Genomic DNA, 21659 nt, shown 5'->3' on the forward strand with positions numbered 1-21659 from the left:
AAATGCTGTAAACAAAACAAAATAAAATAAATATGTTGTTCTCTCTGTTTCTGCTCTCATTCTGATTGGTTGTGTATAATGGATACTTTTCTACTGCAAGCCATTTTAAATCTGACTTCTGTTTCTTACATCATAGTATGTGCTGTGTGCTTTGAGATCTCTCTCTGCATGTGTGTCAGAGAGATGTAGTAATTGGTTTCCCCCCCTCTCTTTAAAACCATAGAAGAGATGGATGTTAAAGTAGCTCAGATCCAGTTCTTCAGCTATCGAGAAATCCCATTCTTTATTATTGTAAATAAACTTTTTATGATGTTCAAAGACAGAACTCTGCATGTTTGCCTCCTAAGCTCTAAATCCTTTACAGCCACATTACATGGCACTTCACGCTTCACATGCTGTAAGCTGATGCTCAACTTTAAGTGTCCTGTTTGTATTTTGGATGTTCTGCTATATTTTAGGGTAGTTTTCCCTAACACTTGTGACTCCCCAGATGTTATTGGACTCCAACTACCAGTGTTCTTGCCAAGCATAATCAATGGTAAATTGAAGGTAGTAGAAGTTCTACCAACTTCTGGAAGACTACAAAGGATCTCATAACCTGGCTTTTCCGTTGCGCCTTTGGAGAGTGACCTTACATCTCCTTTGTCCACTCCCCTAAAATGTTTGTCCCCATACTGTATTCTCCCCTGCCAGTTCAAAGGCCTGTATCCAGCATTCTGTTTCCAATTATTCTCTCCCACACAAATATTTCCTGTTCCATTTCTAACACTTCCTGAGTTTTTATCATTTTATCTTGTTCATGTGGCCCGCACATTGTGACTGTATTTTTGCATTGTTTTATTGTATTCTTATGTTTTATTTACTTTATTGCGATGTTTGGTTTGTGTTTTTGGTTTTATTTTGTTGTAATACACTACTGGGCTTGGCCTCATGTAAGCTGCCCCGAGTCCCCTTTGGGGAGATGGTGGCGAGATATAAATAAAGTTTATTATTGTTATTACGAGTTATTGCCATCCCACCATAAGTGGTCCCTCTGTATCTTTACTTGTAGGGTTTCTCACCTTGTACCGGGGATCCTGAGGATGAACTGCAACTGCTGTGTCCCCCAGCATGGTCTCAATACGGGTTGTGGCCACCACCACTTCATCATCTAAGAAGAAAACCATGGGTGAAAGAGTCAAAAAGAAAGGCTCCAAATTACAAGTAAGCCTCCTCTGGTCTTCTAGATGTTGACAGAAGGCAATGTCTAGCATTCCTTATCACTGGCAGAAGTAGACAGAGATTTGACAACTTCTGGAAGAGAAAAAAAAATGGTCCACCAGATCATGTTCCCAGCCAAAGTATCAACCTGGATGCCTTACTAACCTGAGCCCTCGATCTTGTAGGCGAAGGAGACCAGCACCCCAAATTCAACTTTCTCCTTGTAGCCAGGCACAGGCAAGAGAGTTCGGCCTGTTAACTCCTTCTTATCCACCTGAGAAAAGGAAGGTATCAGAATTCATTAGGATTTGTTCATCTGGGCATAACACTGCTACAACAAATAAGTTGTACCCTTCATACACTCTCCCCTCCCACATCCCAATCACCTCTATGTCGGAGATGGCTGAGTTCAGGGTGCATGACCAGTTGACCAGACGTTTGCTGCGATAGATGACCCCTTCTTCATGCAATCGGATAAACGCTTCTTCAACAGCACGAGACAGTTTCTGTTGGCAAATCAAGAGCAAGAAGTAATCTCCATTTAGTCTTTTCCATCCTCCAATAAATATTGGCATAATTCCATTTACTCAACTGGAAATGTTTTTTTTTTTCATACTACATAAATACTGGATCACTGCTTTTGCAATAAATGATAAAACCACACAACAGCATAACAGTGCATGGCCTGTCCCACCTAAAGAATCAAATGCTTGGTGAAATAGAAAAATGATTTGCATGTTTACAGAAAGGGAGCTGAGCATGCCTGTGGAACTTGTTTGGAAAGATAGTTCTTTGAACAACCTAGGAGCAGCCACCAACAAGGCCCTCTCCTGTGTCCACAACAGATGTGCTTGTGAGGAAGGGAGGGGGGGAAAAGGTCCTTCCTGGGAGATCTCAAAATGTGGACAGGTTCACAAGGGCGAATATGTCCCTTTAAATAACTCAGATCTAAGCAGGATAGGGCTTTGTTGGTCAAAACTAGCACTTTAAATGGATGGGACCTTTGGGGGGTGTTTAGTTCTTAAATGTAATTTCATTTATTGTATTTTAACTTTTGTATTCATGACACAAATATTTTGGGTTTTTTAAAAAATGTGTTCATATGTACCGTATATACTCAAGTATAAGCCAACCCGGATATAAGCCAAAGCACTTAATTTTACCATAAAAAAATTGGGAAAACTTATTGACTCAAGTTTAAGCTGAGGGTGGGGAATGCAGCTACTGCTGGTAAATTTCAAAATAAAAATAAATATCAATAAAATCACATTAATTGAGGCATCAGTAGGTTCAATGTTTTTGAATACTTACATAAAAGTGTAATGTAAAATAAGATTGCCCAACTCTGATTAAACCATTATTCTAACCTTCTTCAATGTAAATGTGCTTGCATATGCTTCCAATAGTAATAAAGACAGTAAAATAATAAATGTAATCATAATAATATTAATAGAGCAAAAAATAAATGTAATAAAAATAATAATAGGGTAAAATAATGTAGATGTAATAATAATAATAGAGTGAAATAATAAATGTAATAATAATAGAGTAAAATAATAAATATAATAAAATAATAATAGAGTAGAATAATGTGAATTTAATAATAATAATAAATAGAATAAAATAATAAATGTAATAATAATAATAATAATAACAACAACAGAGTAAAATAATAAATCACTTTGTCTTGAGTATTAGCCAAGGGGGGCTTTTTCAGCCTAAAAAAGGGCTGAAAAACTCAGCTTATATTCGAGTATATGCAGTATGTTTTGTTTTGTTTTTGTTTCTAAATTTTACTGTGTTGTGTTGTATCATGTTATTGTTAGCTACCATGAGTCCCTATGTGGAGAAAGGCAGTATAAAAATAAAGATAACAACAACAACAACACCTGGAAACTGATCTGCACCAATGGAGCGATTGTGACAAGGATGCTGAAGGTCAAGAAACACACACACACAGAGAAACATACAAATCTCCCCTGGAACAGATCTTACAGGATCCATGGTAAAACAGGCTCTGTCCCAGTCCATTGAGGAACCCAGCTTCTTCAGCTGGTGATAAATCCGATCCCCTTTCCTGCAAGAAAGGAGACATAAAAAGCATTATGAGCTTAAAACATCCAGATTTTTCTTAACTTAACCATCAGCACTCCTCACCATTTACTATGCCAGCCAGAGCTGACGGGCATTACAGACCAGCAATATCTAAAGTATATCGCAGGGGTCCTCAATCTTTTTAAACAGAGGGCCAGGTCACAGTCACTCAAACTGTTGGAGGGCCGGATCATAATTTGAAAAAGACATGAATGAATTCCTATGCACACTGCACATATCTTATTTGTAGTGCAAAAACACTTAAAAACAATACAATAATTAAAATGAAGAACAATTTTAACAGATATAAACTTATTAGTATTTCAATGGGAAGTGTGGGTCAGCTTTTGGCTGACGAGATAGGATTGTTGTTGTTGTTGTTGTTGTTGTGTGCTTTCGAGCCATTTTAGACTTAGGTTGACCCTGAACAAGGGCCAGGTAAATGACCTTGGAGGGCTGCATCCGGCCCCCAGGCCTTAGTTTGAGAACCCCTGGTATATCGCAATTAACACACTTGTATTAGAGGGAAGACATAGCACATCAACACTTACAAGATTCTCAGGTAGACAGATCAACATAAAACTCACTCATTTTTCCACTTCCAGACCTCCTTAATGAACAGCTCCCGCCCAAGGTCATGCCGTGTCTTCCCTTGCTCTTTCCAAAGCTTCTTCTCTACTACCACTTGGGTAGCGATGCCAGCATGGTCACAGCCTGGGTTCCAAAGGGTGGTCTCCCCTTTCATCCTGTGCCTATAAGATGGTGGGGGAGAGAGACCTTCCTGAGCATCAGTTGATAGCGAAACACTCCTTGTCCTATAGTTTTACGGTTTTGAAAAAGAGTTCCAGTTTTGGACATACTGAACTTTCCCAGCAATGGAATGACAGTACAGGATCTCTTTACTAGAAAAATGAAACTCTTTCCCCAGCTACGGTACCCTTTCTAACAAAAAAAAAGCTGCCTGATTCAGTGACAGAGCAGAAGAAACAAAGGGTTCTTATAGAAGCCTCACCATCGAGTCAAGGAGTCCTGGATGGCGTTGGTGAGTGCATGACCAAGATGGAGCGATCCCGTGACATTGGGTGGTGGGATACACATCATAAAGATCCCTCTGGGGTTTGGCTCAGAGACACAGCGACGCTAACAAAGGAAAACAGATTTTGTGAGAAAGAAGAAGCCCAACTGTTATCGGAGGTGCGTATCTTCTCAAAAGGTTTTGAGCTGCAATTCGTTATAATTCATGCTGTAAGAATAAGATGGGTAAGAAAATGAACTACAGGGTATTTTCTGGGATTTGATTCCAGGACCCCAAGGATGCCAAAATCTGTGGATGCTCAAACCCCATTATTTACAGTAGTGTCCCTTATATAAATGATAAAATTAATGTTCTTTGGATTAGTTTTGGGGAGGGAAGGGACACTATTTTCAAGCTGTGGATGGTTCAAAACATAGATACAGATCCATAGACATGGAGGGACAACTATAAATGGGATTCAGACACATTTATCCAATTGTCAGATTGATTGAATGAAAAATATCACAGGCTATTTTTTCATGTCTGCTGAAAATCTACAAAAACAGAAATAATTTCAAGTTTGCTTCACAGGATTCATTATAGGATAGAGTGTGAACTGCTGGAGCCCCATTTTCATAATAATACAAGGTACAAAAATGGTTAATGTTTAAGTTCAAGAGGAAAGCCAAAAGAAGCTTAAGTCACTGATCCCGCATTGTTTATTTATTTATTTATTGTATTTCTATACTGCTTTTCTCACCCTTGTGGGGACTTGAAGTGGTGTACAACATAATAAATGGCAAGATTCAATGCCTCATATATATTAAAAATACACCACATATTTAAATCAGTAACATATAACCATAGAGTAAAACTATAAAACTATAAAAACATCAGACATGGGCAAACACATAACATTTTAAAACATTTTAAACACTCCACAGATCCCGAGGTTGTCATTTAACTACTTCAATATTGCTATCACTCCCCGAATGCTTTCTTGAATAGCCAAGATTTAAGTTGTTTTCTAAATGCCAGGAAGGAGGGGGCTGATGTGATCTCACTCGGGAGGGATTTCCACAGCTGAGGGGCCACCACCGATAAGGGGCCACCACCAATCACACCTGCAAAGGCGGTGGGACTGAGAGAGGACCTTCTCAGCCAATTTTAGTGCTCTAAGTGGCTCATAAAGGGAGATGCATTCGGACAGGTAAGACGGACCAGAACTGTTTAGGGATCTATAGGCTAAAGCCAGCCCTTTGAATTGTGCTTAGTAGCAGACTGGCAGCCAATGGAGCTGACGCAACAGGGAGTTTGTATGAGTACACCACTCTGGTGAGCAATCTGGCTGCTGCCCGTTAGACCATTTGCAGCTTCTGAACAGTCTTCAAGGGCAAACCCACGTAGAGCGCACTGCAGTAGTCTATTTGGGATGTAACAAGAGTGTGTACTACTGTTGTGATAGATGTAAACCACCCATTCCTTCACAAACAAACCAACTTGCAATATTATCTAAACGGACATGGAGCTTTCTTCCTTTGGCAACACAAAAAGTTCACACTCACCCCATACTCTGGTTTGAAAAAGCCCTGGCTCTCCCACCATGGATACCAAGCAGCTTCGACATATTGAGGGCTGTAGGAATCAGGCATTGAGGCAGTCACATCTGGAAGAAAGGAGAAAGCAGAAAGGATGTGAGTGTGAGAAAAAAGAAAGACCAGTGGATTGCTGTGAGTTTTCCAGGCTGTGTAGCCATGTTCCAGAAGCATTCTCTCCTGACATTTCGCCCACATCAACGGCAGGTATCCTCAGAGGTTGTGAAGTCTGTTGGAAACCTCTGAGGATGCCTGCCATAGATGTGGGCAAAGCGTCAGGAGAGAATGCTTCTGGAACATGGCCCTACAGCCCGGAAGACTCACACCAACAAAGTGATTCCAGCCATGATATCTTTTGACAACAGAAAGAAAGACCACTTTCCTCAAACAACTTGGAAACTAACTAGGATTCAGGGGAAGACACTGCGAGGCCTCTATTCTCCCTTTTTGCCTGGTATAAAAATGCAAAAGGCTATTATAGGAGACATAAAGCAATTCAGTCCTTCTTTATCCACTGAGATTTCATCACCCAGACTCAAGGTTGCTTTCTTTCTTTTTTAAGGCAGGCTAGGAACCTGTGCACGTTTACCTACAAAGCGAATGAGTGATTAACAAAAACATCTCCTCTGATATTTGCTTAGGCAAGTGAGCAAAAATAGGCACCAAATCTTGGCATCCCCTGACCACTGTAATCCCGTCTTGCATAGGTGCCACTATTCTGCTGATATGAGGATCCACGCTATCCGGGTATATTCAATACAACAACCCCCCTTATCATTACTCTGCATGCACCAGTGCCCACCGTCACAGTACCTTTTTTCTCCCCTTGTTTAGTTGAGATGTTATAGGTTATGATCCCAAGATCTTTCTTCTCCTTCTTCTCTGCTTTCGGCTTCTTCTGCAAAGAACCACAAATGGTGTGACTATAACACTATGTAACCACATTTGAAAAGATTTCTGTTCCTGGTTAGAAAGTGATATTTCCTGTTTAGTTGTTATTTACTTTTAAAGTAGTTGTTATACTCCGGAAACATTGTTTTTCTGCCTGCCACAAACTATATTGAATTGGTTGAGACTCAATGAGATCTTCACTGAAAAACTATAGCAAAATGTCCTCCAGGATGTCCCACAAAAAGAAAGTTTTTGCAGTTTTTCCATGTTTTTAATGACAGAACCAATTAGGAAATCTATATATATAAATTTGTTAGGGGCATCCAACGAGGAAACAAAACTCAAAAACCCCCCAACGAAACTTAACCAAAATTCCCATGCCCATAACACAACCCACAAGGTACAAACATATCTACTCAAAATGAAAAACAACACAACAACACACTCACAAAACGACAAAACAACAAAACTCAAAATCCCCCAACGAAACTTAACCAAAATTCCCATGCCCATAACACAACCCACAAGGTACAAACATATCTACTCAAAATGAAAAACAACACAACAACACACTCACAAAACGGCAAAACAACAAAACACAAAAATCCCCCAACGAAACTTAACCAAATTTCCCATGCCCATAACACAACCCACAAGGTACAAACATATCTACTCAAAATGAAAAACAACACAACAACACACTCACAAAACGACAAAACAACAAAACTCAACAATCCCCCAACGAAACTTAACCAAAATTCCCATGCCCATAACACAACCCACAAGGTACAAACATATCTACTCAAAATGAAAAACAACACAACAACACACTCACAAAACGGCAAAAGGATAAAACAGTAAAAAAAACAACGAAACTTAACCAAAATTCCCATGCTCATAACACAACCCACAAGCTACAAACATATTACTCAAAATGAAAAACAACACAACAACACACTCAAAACGGCAAAAAAACAAAACTCAAAAAAACCCCAACGACACTTAACCAAAATTCCCATGCCCATAACACAACCCACAAGGTACAAACGTATCTACTCAAAATGAAAAACAACACAACAGCACACTCACAAAACGGCAAAACAACTGAGCATGCGCATTGGCGCCCATCCGCAAGTTCCCTGGCGCGCGCACATGCCCTTCTGGCCAACGTTCCCTCTGCGGAAACCATGCCCACTCCAAGCCCCGCCGCGCCGCTTCCCGCACACACACACACCCCTGCCGCACACACACACACAACCCCACACTCCATCACTCCCCCCGCCGCCGCACACACACACGCAACCCCACTCCCCCCGCCGCCGCACACACACACGCAACCCCACACTCCATCACTTCCCCCGCTGCCGCACGCACACACGCAACCCCACTCCCCCCGCCACCGCACACACACACACAACCCCATGCTCCATCACTCCCCCGCCGCCGCACGCACACACGCAACCCCACTCCCCCCGCCGCCGCACACACACACAACCCCACGCTCCATCACTCCCCCCCGCCGCCGCACACACACACGCAACCCCACGCTCCATCACTCCCCCCGCCGCTGCACACACACACGCAACCCCACGCTCCATCACTCCCCCACCCCAATCTTACCTCCTTTTACTTCACGCCCCCTCCAAACCCCGCCCCGCCCCTTCCCACCCTGTCAAAATCTAGGAAAGACAGGAAGGAAGGAAAGAAGGAAGAAAGAGAAAGGAGGTAAAGAAAAAGGGGGAAGGAAGAAAAGTTAGAGAAAGAAGGAAGAAGAAAAGGAAAGAAAAGGAAAGATGGAAGGAAAGAAAAGAGAGACAGCAGAAAAGAAAGAAAAAGGGGGAAGGAAGGAAAGAGATAGAGAAAGAAGAGGAGAAGGAAAGATGGGAGGGAGGGAGGGAGGGAGGGAGGGAGGGAAGGAAGGAAGGAAGGAAGGAAGGAGGGAAAGAAGGAGAGAAAGAGGGAAGATTGGCTACAGCAACACGTGGCGGGTAAAGGTTGTTATTTCTATTATTATTATTATTATTATTATTATTATTATTATTATTATTATGCTATTGTTCCTATGAGACCCTGGAGGAATGGGAGAGGTGTCAGGTCCCAGAGACAATGCATTGCATTATTGTTATTGTTATGATGGTGGTAAAATAAAAGGAAATAAAAAGTGAAAGAAGGAAGCAAACAGGGAGGGAAGAAAGGCAAAGGAAGAAAGGGGGAGGGAATGAAGGAAAGAGAGAAGGATGAAACCAAGTAGTGAAAGAAAGAAAGAGGTAGAGAAGGAAGAAAGGAGAGAAAGGGGGAGGAAAAGGGGGAAGGAATAGGTAGGGACCTCTCTTTCATAATAGTCCAGATATCTACCTCAACTTTGATAAGTTTTCCTATAGGCCACAGCAACGCGTGGCAGGGCACAGCTAGTGATATATAAATAACTCAGGAACAACAATCATGTTAGATAGCGTAATCTATCCCTGTAGAAAAGCCAATTATATGCATAACTATTTTTCTGGGTTGGGTGTGTAACACTCTCCACAATCATCCACCAATGGTGGAGTCCCACTTCCTATTTTGCTAGCATATTTACACATAATTCTGCTCAAGATTTCTTACTTCGCCTTGCTGCTGCTGTTGGCTTTTTTCTTTCTTTTGTTGAAACTTTTCCAGTTTTTCTTTCTTCTTTGCTTCTTTCTTTAGTTGAGATGCGCTTTTAGGGGGTGGCTCTGTTAAGTCCTTCTGCTCTGGCAACTGAGTTTCAGAGCCTGTGGCTGATTCTTTGGGGCAAGGAGACGAACCAAATGAGTTTATTCGCCATTGTTAACAAACTTTAACCATAACCAGACAATCACTTTCATGGCTGCACAGAAGAGAAGTATGCTCTGTCCACTAGGTGGGCATACTGAACAGGTGCATGGATGATGGGAATTGTAGACCTACCTGTTGGGATTCAACCCCACCCTGGCCAAGTTTCCTCAAAGAGGAACAGTTTAGTTACTTTAGTAAGGACCAGTGGTTCTCAACCTTCCTAATGCCATGGCCCCTTAATACAGCTCCCCATGTTGTGATGACCCCCAACCATAACATTATTTTCATTGCTACTTCATAACTAATGTTGCTGCTCTTACAAATTGTAATGTAAATATCTGATATGTGGGATGTCTTTTCATTCACTGGACTAAATTTGGTACAAATACCCGATACGCTCAAATTTGAATACTGGTGTGGTTCAAAGGGGAGGTTGATTTTGTCATTTGGGAGTTGTAGTTGCTGAGATTTATAATTCACCTACAATCAAATAGCATTCTGAACTCCACCAATGATGGAATTGAACCAATCTTGGCACTCAGAACTCCCATGACCAAGAGAAAATATTGGAAAAGTTTGGTGGGCACTGAGCTTGAGTTTTGGAATTGTAGTTCACTTACATCCAGAGAGCACTGTGGACTCAAACAATGATGGATCTGGACCAAACTTGGCACAAATACTCAAAACACCCAAATGTGAACACTGGTGGAGTTTGGAGAAAACAAATCTTGATATTTGGGAGTTGTAATTACTGGGATTTATAGTTCACCTACAATCAAAGAGCATTCTGAACTCCACCAATGATGGAATTGAACCAAACTTGGCACACAGAACTCCCATGACCAAGAGAAAATACTGGAAATGTTTGGTGGGCATTGACCTTGAGTTTTGGAGTTGTAGTTCATCTACATCCAGAGAGCACTGTGGACTCAAACAATGATGGATCTGAACCAAACTTGGCATGGATACTCAATATGCCCAAATGTGAACACTGGCGGAGCTTGGAGAAAATAAACCTTGACATTTGGGAGTTGCAGTTGCTGGGATTTATAGTTCACCTACAATCAAAGAGCATTCTTAACCCCACCAATGATAGAATTGGGCCAAACTTCTCACACAGAACCCCCGTGACCAACAGAAAATACTGTGTTTTCTGATGGTCTTTGGCGACCCCTCTGACACCCCCTCATGACCACCCCAGATTGAGAAATGCCGGTATAGACTAAGAGTTTCCCTTCCATCATGTCTCCTGAATGACAATTGGAATGTAACTATTTGCGCTCCCTCTCTCTCTCTCTGATCTCATTCTGATTGGTTATTTAAAAATGCAACAGAATGCCTAATAAGATATTCTCCATTTTGGAATTATTTTTTTCTATTTGTTTCTGGATAAAAATGGTTAGTAAACCTTGATAACTCATTAAACTGTTTCATAACTTTTTGTGTAGTCGTAATAGGTTGCCATAATGAAATAGGCTGCTTTGAAATTGGGTCCATCGCTTTGAAACACCCTGTAAATTCATAAAAAGCCTTACCTCTGAGATTCTGTTTTGAGGGATCGGCTCCAAGCGCCTGCTCACACAGCTTCACTGGACCCAGAACAGCTTGGAATTCTGGCTGGTTGATGCAGGTGAGGAACCAACGGGTGACATTGGTGTAAGAAGAGCGAAGAGCTTGGTCTAGGACCTAGGAAACAAAGGATACAAGTATTTTATTTATTTATTTATTTATTTCACATATTTGTATCCTATCCTTTTCACCCCCCAGAGGGGGACTCGGGGTGGCTTCACAACAGGCATTCATTCAATGCCAACAACAGTAATCTATATAAATAAAAATGTAATGTTCGTTTGTGGGATTAACAGAACTCAAAAACCAATGGACAAATTGACACCAAATTTGGACACAAGACACTTAACAACCCAATGTATGTCCTTCACTCAAAAAATTGATTTTGTCATTTGGGAGTTGTAGTTGCTGGGATTTATAGTTTACTTACAATCAAAGAGCATTCTGAATTACACCAGTGATGGAATTGAACCAAACGTGTCACACAGGACTCCCATGACCAACAGAAAACACTAGAAGGGTTTGGTGAGCATTGACCTTGAGTTTGGGAGTTGTAGTTCACCTACATCCAGAGAGCACCGTGGACTCAAACAATGTTGGATCTGGTCCAAACTTGGCACGAATATTCTATATGCCCAAATATGAACACAGATGGAGTTTGGGGAAAATAGACATTGACGTTTGGGAGTTGTAGATATTGGGATTTATATTTCTTCTACAATCAAAGAGCATTCTGAGCCCCACTAACATCAGAATTGGGACAAACTTCCAACACAGAACCCCCATGACCCAACAGAATATACTTATGGCCATCCAGTCCAACTCCCTTCACCAGGGCAGGAAAACGTAACCAAAGCCCTCCTGACAAAGAGCCACCCACCCATAGATATAGTAATATCGATATGATTCACAGACACACAGATATAGTATCATAGATTTGAAATAGACCCCTAAAGAAGGACATGTTCCATGTTCCAGAGTAGGCAAACTAGACAACACTGACAAAGAAACAGCAAGAAATACTGTTTATCCACAAGCATAAAAAAATACATATATTAGAAACCAACACTTTCTAATTACTTTATTTTCCATATCATCAGACTGGACCACAGCAACGCATGGCAGGGGATGGCTAGTAAATGATAAAAACAATTATAACAATTTGCAAACTGATTATGTAGCAAGATACCATGATAAATAAGATGAACTGGGGAGTGGGGGTTATTACTACATGAAATATTTTTTAAGTTATGAATAACATTTCACATAACTAAAGGTGACCTAGTAATTAATTTTAACTGCTATGGTTCAAAATGCTACAGAATCATGGGACTTCCAGTTTTATAAGGGCTTTAACCTTCTCTGCCAAAGAGTGCTGGTGCCTCATCAAACTATAAACCTAAGAAATGAGGCTTTCCTCCTGTCCAAAGAATGCAGACAGAACACAAGGGCATTTCTCATTGATTTACTCTTTGTCCTACAGAACTCTAAATAGTTACAATATACTTGAGTATAAGCCGACCTAAACTTAAGCCGAGGCACCTAGTTTTACCACAAAAAACTGGGAAAACATATTGACTTGAGTGTAAGCCAAGGATGGAAATGCAGCAGCTATTGGCAAATTTCAAAATAAAAATCTATACGAATAATATTAATTGAGGCATCAGTAGTTTAAATAATAGTCCTGCTTTTCCATGGGCTTGTTGAATGTGGTTCCATTTACAAACACTGAGTTTTAAATACCATACAATCACTCTGGAAGGCCTAGCAAGGCCTAGAAAAGTGGATGTTGACTATAGAACTGGGCAGGAAGGTTAGAAAAATCACTTCTGTAGGCATCCTTAGGTCTTCTGGAGAAATTTTATAGTGAGCTTCAAAGCTGGAAGCACTAGTTATTGTTCATTTTAGGAAAGAAAAATAGAGTTTCAGACAATCATATAACATAGCAGGTCCAAGAATGGATCTCTTGGATAATCTACAGGCCTAGTGTACATTGAGACTCCCTACTGAGGACATGAAAGAGCAAGGAAACTCACGTATTTATACGGCAGTAGCAGAGCACAAGCAACTGTCACGTCAGCCAGCGTCACAGCTTCCCCCACCAGGTATGTCCGGAGTTTCAGGTGACCGTCCAGCACCCCAAGGAGATTTCGCAGTTCTGCCAGAGCACGATCAGTCACCTGTGCAGGAGGAGAGAGTGAAACAGGATTTATATACAGAACACAGCCTTCACTGGTATCAATGCTTAAATTGTGTTCCCCCTCTCAAACTATTTATGATATTCACTTGCTTGATTCATTCATCTTTCTTCTAATGAGCTCAAAGCAGCAGACATGACTCTGTTTCTCCCCTCTACTTCCTCACAACTCTGCAAGGCATCTACACTGGCATATCATGCAGTCTGAAACTGCATTTTATGGTCAGTGTAGACCAGGCATGGGCAAACTTTGGCCTTCCATGTGTTCTGGACTTCAACTCCCACAATTCCTAATAGCCTGGCGTAGACTCATATAAGGCAGTTCAATGCAATTAAACTACATGACAAGCCTACACTCACCATACAACACAGTCTCAAAGTGCATTATATGGCAGCATAGATGGTGCTTTAGTGTGAAAAGGGACAACATTGATTAAGGTGAGCCAACAAGCTTCATGACTCAGTGGGGAGCAAAAGACCAGTCATCACTTTAATCTTTACACAACAGTGTAGAGTACATCTTATGAAGTAGACCTAGCTGACAAAAACATCTCTCTCAATCTCAAAGATGCTACAAGATTCCTTTGCAAACTGATATTCTAGTCTAACACAGCAATATCTTTGGATTATACAGCAGTGGTTCTTATTTCATTATATTTGTATCACACTTTTTCTTTCAACTGTGAAATTCTATTGAAAATTATAGACTTCTTCAAGCCTCCCCTAGTAATTTGTTTGTATATAATCCTGCTGCTTACTTATTGTACATATGTTCTGATATGCAGCTATCTTTCCTTTGCTTTATGTTTCTAATGCTTCTAGAACATGGCCATATAGCCCAAAAAACCTCACAACAACCCATAAAACAAGTTGTTTTATAGGAGAGTAGACGTATTTTTGGGCAACTGAAAAACACTTCTGAAGCACTGCTATTTTGTGCAGGCATATCCTCTGTTTCCTAACAGATCAGACACAACAGGTTATCAGTCTAACAACTGAAAGGTAAATTGCCTTGAATAATTACATCTGGTCATGTACCACTTGTGAGGAGATTCTTCTCAAATGGGTTTCTGGCTCTTCTCTAAAAGGTCATGCTTTTCCAAAAGGTTATGATCTTCAAATGATTATGAATGCCATTTTCCAAAAATATTCATTGAGTAACTGCAGTGCACTACATCAGCAAGACGCACATCTCCCAGTGCTTACCTGTTTATTTTGCTTGGAGACCCCCAACACTGAAAAAGCCGCTGCACAAGCAGCAGGAGCCACTTCCAAGTTGGCGAAGCTGATCCACTGCCGGATCAAGGCACTGGCTTCAGGACCTTGCCCTCTCAAGGCATCTGAGGAGAGGAGGAAAGAGACAGCCGCAGGCCCAGACACATAGATGCCAGCTTGCATCTCCAGAGCTGGGAGCTTGGGGATGGAGATGGAAGGGTTCTCCAGCTCCGTGTCAGGGGGCAGATTGACCACCTTGGGCTCGTGATGGCCATAACGGGCTGCAACAAGCACACAAAGATTCTGGAAGTTGTCAGGATGTGGGGAAAGATATAGGGTTGGCATGGCGAGGAGACAGTGTGTCCTGCAAACAAAGAACAAGGAAGAGTTAGAGATGAAGGATCAGCCCTTGAGACACAGATCCTTATACATATAGTATATCTGGCAAGCCAGAGGCACCCCAATCTGGTTTGGTCCAATAGGGAATACTTAAATTATGACAACCACAAGCTTTATTACAGACCCAGGCAGCTCGAACATCGAAGATATTCAAGTGCATACAGATTAATACACTGGTTAAAACACAAGAAAATACAAGGTACATATGGATTAATGCAAAGGCTAGTTTCAGCTTGAGTCTAGAGCAGCAAGATTTATTATCCTGGCTACCCCTGAGAGAAACTTGGTAATGTCCAAAGGCACACGAGGAAGATTATCTTCCAGTAAAAACTTGACATAGAATTCAGCTGACCTACCAGGTAGGTTGCACGGCAATGGGTTAATAATATGTTGTTGAGCCTGCTTGCAAAAGCTTCGGGACAATCATGTGTGTTTCACACATTCTACTTCCTTCTTGTATGATATAGAACACTTGCAAACCTGCCTCAAAGCATTCCTGAGGGGAATATGTGACATCTTGCTTTGGTAAATAGGCAGTATTTGGCAATAGTCAGATTCTTTAGATAACACTATGTAACACACGTTTTGTTCCTGGGTTATAAATGTCATTTCCAAATTGGTTCTATCATGAAAACATGGGAAAGATTTCTTAAACTGCAAAAACTTTGTTTTTGCAGGACATCCTGCAGTACATTATGCTATAGTTTTTCAATGAGCATCTCACAGAGTTGTGACCATTTCAACATAGTTTGTGGCAACCACAAAAATGAAGTTTCTGGAGTATAACAACTACCTTCAAATTAAGTACTGCACAATTAAACAGGAAATAAGACTTACAAACCAGGAACAGAAAATTGGCTCTGTGGAGTGGTCCTGTGTAGTGTATACACAACATACTAGGGCAGTGATGGGCAACCTTTTGAGCTTGGTGTGTCAAAATTTGCCAAAAACCTGAGCATAATTTGGGTGGAGTGTCACTTTGAGAAAAAAAACCCCATAATTTTGCAATATTTATAGTTTAAATAAGAAAAATGTATAATCCATGCTGAGTTATGGAGTGAACTATGCTCAAATGTGCAGTTGTTAAATTTGAGAGCCTTTTACAAATTTAAAGATGGAATTAGATTGGCTCTTATAAGGTGTATTTCTCTGTATGTGGCCACATGTGTCTGCGTGTCATCAAAAATAGCCATGCGTGTCAGTGCTGACACGCGTGTCATAGATTCACCATCATGGTACTAGGGGAACAAGAAACATATGAGTTGGATTACAACTTACAGAAGGCAATGTCCCACAGTTTTCGCTTGGTTTAAGTGCCAAGTCAAAACCTAGGCGAGTTAAAATTAATGCAGAAAGGCTAATGGAAGAGGCATTTAAAAAAAATAACCCTAGACCATCAACCTGTATACTCATCCTGAGATAGATGGTAAATTTGACCTGGACACAAACCAAAAACACTAATCTTGAGTCAGTATTTAAGAGCCAACCACCAAGCTTCCAAATTCTAGCAGCAAGATGCAAGTTGGAACACAACTGGAGAACTGAAAGAGAGCCGTCAAGAAAATTAATTGTTGCTTGTTTAGCTGAGATGTTAAGCCCTCAATCCAAATATTGGAAGCATACAACAGCTGGGAGGCTGTCTTAGCTCTAAAAACTTTAACAGCAGATGGTATATACTAACCTCATTTGGTTAGACTAAAGTGCAAGATGGCTAATCTGCTTACTTGAGCTTTCTGAGAAGTAGCAGATATATGAGAGGTCCAGGACATTATGTGACAGAAAGTCAACCCCAGGTATTGGAAGTTTCTAGCCTGTTCTAAATTATGCCCATTGAGTGACCATCGGCATGGGGAAATTTAAAAAAAAACCAGAACTTTAGATTTCCCATAGTTGCACCGGGACTGTGACGCAGCTGTCTGAGTGTCAGCTCCATTAAGATCACTTCTGACCAAAAGGTCATGAGTTCAAAGTGAGCCCGGGTGGGAGTGAGCTTCCAACCAATAGTGTAGTTTGTTGTCGACCTTTGCAACCCGAAAGACAGTAGCATCTGTCAAGTAGGAAAATTAGGTACCACCTATGTGTAGGGAGGCTAATTTAACTAATTTATGAGGCCATAAAAAAGATTTCAGCAAAGCACTCCAGCAAAAAAGCATGCGGGGAATGCAGAAATACTTCATCAGTCGCAGATGGACGATGAAAGCGACAGCTCCCCTGGCGGCCAGAAAAGTTAAATAGCCTCTGACTGTCTATATCTGTTGTATGTCTTTGGCATTGAATGTTTGCCATATATGTCTACACTGTAATCTGCCCTGAGTCCCTTGCGGGGTGAGAAGGGCGGAATATAAATGCTGTAAATAAAATAAATAAATAGTTGATTTTTAAGTCGTCCTGTGAGCAATAATTTCAAGAGGGATCAAACTGTCACTTAGCTCCCATCCTGTCCTGTTTTGCTCTTAAAAAAACAGCCTCAATACAAAATTGAAAGTAAAAGAAAAATGCTTTACACCAGCAAACAAAATAAGCAAATGCAATTGAAAAAGAAAACAAGGAAGTCTTACTACAGACACCAATGAAAGTCTTTTGAAAAATTCCCAGCAAAATCAGCAGACAATAAGGCACAGATCACAAAGTCTTCAACACAAAGCAGGTTACGACAGTAACAGAGTTGCTGTTAGCAGCAAAAAGCTAAGTTCTCCTGCTTCTGATTTATACTCCACACAGGAGGGCTTACGGTGTCACCCAATTAGCTCATCAATCTTTTAGCAGCTGACCGCAGCCTGTTCTCTGACTCCCTCTGTCTTTCTACAAAAGTAGGCACCTGCAAAACCTCATTGTCGGATTCTTCTTCCTCTCCCTCCAAGACTTGAGCACCTCCCTGCTCCCCTTCCTCTTCCGACGAGGAATCCCCAACACATCCACCCTGATATATAAAATCCAGATTATCTGCTTTGAGTTGGATTATATGGCAGTGTAGGCTCATATAATCCAGGTCAAAGCAGATAATGTGAATTATCTCCTTTGATAATCTGTATTATATGGCAGTATAGAAGGGCCTAGGAAGATGCAATATTCAGCATATCTTTCAGTGATGCATCCGTTTCTTTTTTTTAAGGTGAAAAGAGGAACTCAATGACTCAAGAGGAACAAAAGCCAGTGTTTTCTCCACCTTTCCTGAATGCATGCTATATGTCTGTGTAGAGAATAAATATAAACACTGTGCATGATAGTTATATTATGCTGAGAGAAGAGAGTTAGTGAAAATACTTCTGCAGTGCCATATGGGGAAAAGACGGTGTCCCAAGAGATAGGAGGAGGAAATGTTATTACCTCAACTATCTGAATCCAGGAAAGAAAGGAATCTAATTTTTCAGGAACTCTCCTAAATTTGTTCTAAATCATTATTTTTATGCTTGAGATGCTATCCAGATGGCTCTAGGACTCGGGTATCTTTTCTATAATACAGTGCATCAAAACTGCTGAATAATTGCAATTTGATACCATGGTTCAATGTTTGGGAATCCATGATTTTTTATTTGATGAAGCACTATCTCCCTTTGGCAAGAAGACTGAAACCTTGTAAAACGACAACTCCCAAAATTCCATAGCATTGAGCCAAGGCAGTTAAAGTGGAGTTAAATCTACATTAATTCTATAGCATAAATGCACCCTTAGATCTTCAGGCATTAGGATAGAGGTCCCAAGGAGTATTCTATGAAGGATAAAATATTCCCAGTTTTTTTTATATACAGTCATCCCATAACAAGCTTGCTCCCGCCTCCCTATGATGTCCCCCCCCCCACACACACATGTTTATAAATGGCTCTCATCACGTCTCTTCTCAATCTTCTCTACTGCAGCTAAACATGCCCAGCTCTTTAAGCCGCTCCTCATAGGGCTTTTTCTCCAGACCCTCCTCTTGACACATTCCAGCTTGTCAACATCTCCCTTGAATTGCAATGCCCAGAATTGGACACAGTATTCCAGGTGTGGAATTTGAATATTATGACTTGTTGTGGAAACAAGGATGGGTGAGAAAGCTTCAATGGAGATACCTTTTCCCCATGATAACTCCCCCAGGAATAAAATTCCCTTCCTATAAGTCGATTTCTCTCAGTTCTTGTTGTCTCACCCCCGTTCTTAACTATAAGTCAGATGTCTGTAACTTGGGGATTGCCTATATTTGTATGTGTCCTTTCAAGTCTGACTGTGGACTCATCACTAACTATTAATTTTGTAAGTTTTTCTCAGGCAAGGAATATTCAAGATGTGGTTTTGCCCGTTCCTTCTTTTGAAACACACTACAGCAGGCATGGTCAAGCTTTGGCCCTCCAGGTGTTTTGGACTTCAACTCCCACAATTCCTAACAACCCATGCCTGCACTACAGCATCCTTGCAAGGGCGAAATAGAGCTGACCCTGCTTAGTTGCAAGATACTCCACTTAGGCAGAAAAAAAGAAATGCAAAGATACAGAATGGGGGAGGCGTGTCTCGAGAGCAGTACGTGTGAAAAAGATCTTAGAGTCCTCGTGGACAACAAGTCAAACATGACCCAACAATGTGATGCGACGGCAAAAAAAAAAAGCCAGTGGGATTGTGACCTGCATCAATAGGAGTATAGTGCCTAGATCCAGGGAAGTCATGCTACCCCTCTATTCTGCTTTGGTTAGACCACACCTGGAATACTGTGTCTAATTCTGGGCACCACAATTGAAGAGAGATATTGACAAGCTGGAATGTGTCCAGAAGAGGGCAACAAAAATGATCAAGGGCCCGGAGAACAAGCCCTATGAGGAGCGGCTTAAAGACCTGGGCATGTTTAGCCTGAAGAAGAGAAGGCTGAGAGGAGGTATGATGAGGGCCATGTATAAATGTGGGAGAGGAAATCATAGGGAGGAGGGAGCAAACTTGCTTTCTGCTGTCCTGGAGACTAGGACACGAAGCAGGAAAGGAGATTCCATCTGAACATTAGAAAGAACTTCCTGACTGTGAGCGCCATTCAGCAGTGAAACTCTCTGCCCCGGAGTGTGGTGGAGTCTCCTTCATTGGAAACTTTTAAACAGAGGCTGGATGGCCATCTGTCAGGGGTGTTTAGAATGCAATTTTCCTGCTTCTTGGCAGGGAGTTGGACTGGATGGCCCATGAGGTCTCTTCCAACTCTAGGATTCTATGAAAGGAGATTCCATCTGAACATTAGGAGGAACTTCCTGACTGTGAGAGCCGTTCAGCAGTGGAACTCTCTGCCGCGGAGCGTGGTAAAGGCTCCTTCTTTTGGAAGCTTTTAAACAGAGGCTGGATGGCCATCTGTCGGGGGTGCTTTGAGTGCATTTTTCCTGTTTCTTGGCAGGGGGTTGGACTGCATGGCCCATGAGGTCTCTTCCAACTCTATGATTCTATGAAAGGAGATTCCATCTAAACATTAGGAAGAACCTCCTGACTGTGAGAGCTGTTCAGCAGTGGAACTCTCTGCCCCGGAGTGTGGTGGAGTCTCCTTCTTTGGAAGCTTTTAAACAGAGGCTGGATGGCCATCTATCGGGGATGCTTTGAATACAAATTTCCTGCTTCTTGGCAGGGGGTTGGACTGGATGGCCCATAAGGTCTCTTCCAACTCTAGGATTCTAGTTTCAAAGATCTGACAAGATCTGGATTCTTTAAAGTGACAACTGGGAATTAATGTCTACACTGCATATTTAATGCAGTTTGACACCACTTTGAGTGCCATCTCTCAATGGTATGGAATCCTGGGCGTTGTACTTTGGTGGGGAAGGAATAACTAAAGACCTTACAAACTGCAACTCCCAGGATTCCATAGCACTGAGTCTTGGCAGTTCAAGTGGTATCAAATTGCATTAATTCCACTGTGTAGATGCACTCAGAGCTGCAATGAACTGCAAAGGGAAGAAGCAGGAAATCCAAGTCTCTTGGAAGTAGAGAAAAGAGTTGACAGCACAGGCTAAAGAAGGGGAAGTACTTATTGAATAGTTGGGAGGGTCCCAGCAGGGAATGGGGACAGGAAGGGCTTCCTTCTTACCTGCACTGCCAGCCGGTCCCAGCCTCTCCCCCACGTGCTGCTTTTTCTTTTGGAGGAAGGACCCCTTCTGTAGGCGTCTACAGCAATGCCTGTCTCATGTATCTACAAGCAGGAGGAATACTAGGTGCGCAAAGTTAAGGAAACAGCACTGTAATAACCCTGTGCCTTTGAGTAAATTTACACTGTAGAAGTAATGCAATTGAATACCGCTTCCTCTCCTAGAAGGAAGGAGAGCCTTCACTCCTAATGATTACAAACCAGTTGCATCATGCACATTCGAGTGAATGGGGATTTATTTTTTTTCACAAAGGCAGTTGCTTAGACAGCCCTTCGCAGGGTCCTCTTCTTATTGGTAGGAGTGACAAAAAGTCTAAAACTGACCACAGAGAAAAACAGTTAGAGTGATACAGATGCAGAACTTCCGGGCAAAGTTCTCTTATTAGGAGACTATTAGCCCATAAATGTATATAGTGAGATTTCTCAACATTGATATCTCTGTGATAAACACTATGGAAAATAGCTATGATTCTTCATCTTGTTGATGGGAAGCTTCTCACCAGAGTGGAAATCATCTATCAGACAGATGGCAAGCTATTTAACCTCAGCAGACTGAAAGCCAAAACCAAGGTTACAACATGTGTTATAGAACTCCAGTATGCT

The 21659-nt window shown here is 41.4% G+C and overlaps 1 protein-coding gene across 1 annotated transcript in view; it reads right to left on the bottom strand.

Moving 5' to 3' along the window:
• The window catches only part of VARS1 (valyl-tRNA synthetase 1), a 48888-nt gene extending 27780 nt beyond the window's left edge, over positions 1-21108 (bottom strand). The window contains exons 1-13 of the mRNA XM_067463332.1: positions 21000-21108; positions 14564-14936; positions 13197-13340; positions 11127-11277; positions 9400-9560; positions 6718-6802; positions 5875-5975; positions 4307-4434; positions 3882-4046; positions 3196-3277; positions 1587-1706; positions 1366-1474; positions 1062-1150 (exon numbers count right to left, since the gene is read on the bottom strand). Coding sequence (XP_067319433.1) covers positions 1062-1150; positions 1366-1474; positions 1587-1706; positions 3196-3277; positions 3882-4046; positions 4307-4434; positions 5875-5975; positions 6718-6802; positions 9400-9560; positions 11127-11277; positions 13197-13340; positions 14564-14917 — 1689 coding nt within the window. The 5' untranslated portion in view covers positions 14918-14936; positions 21000-21108. The remainder of the gene's footprint in view (positions 1-1061; positions 1151-1365; positions 1475-1586; positions 1707-3195; positions 3278-3881; positions 4047-4306; positions 4435-5874; positions 5976-6717; positions 6803-9399; positions 9561-11126; positions 11278-13196; positions 13341-14563; positions 14937-20999) is intronic.
• Between the last annotated feature and the right edge of the window lie 551 nt (positions 21109-21659).

Source organism: Anolis sagrei, chromosome 2, assembly GCF_037176765.1.
Source record: "Anolis sagrei isolate rAnoSag1 chromosome 2, rAnoSag1.mat, whole genome shotgun sequence".
NCBI classification, from domain to species: Eukaryota; Metazoa; Chordata; class Lepidosauria; order Squamata; family Dactyloidae; genus Anolis; species Anolis sagrei.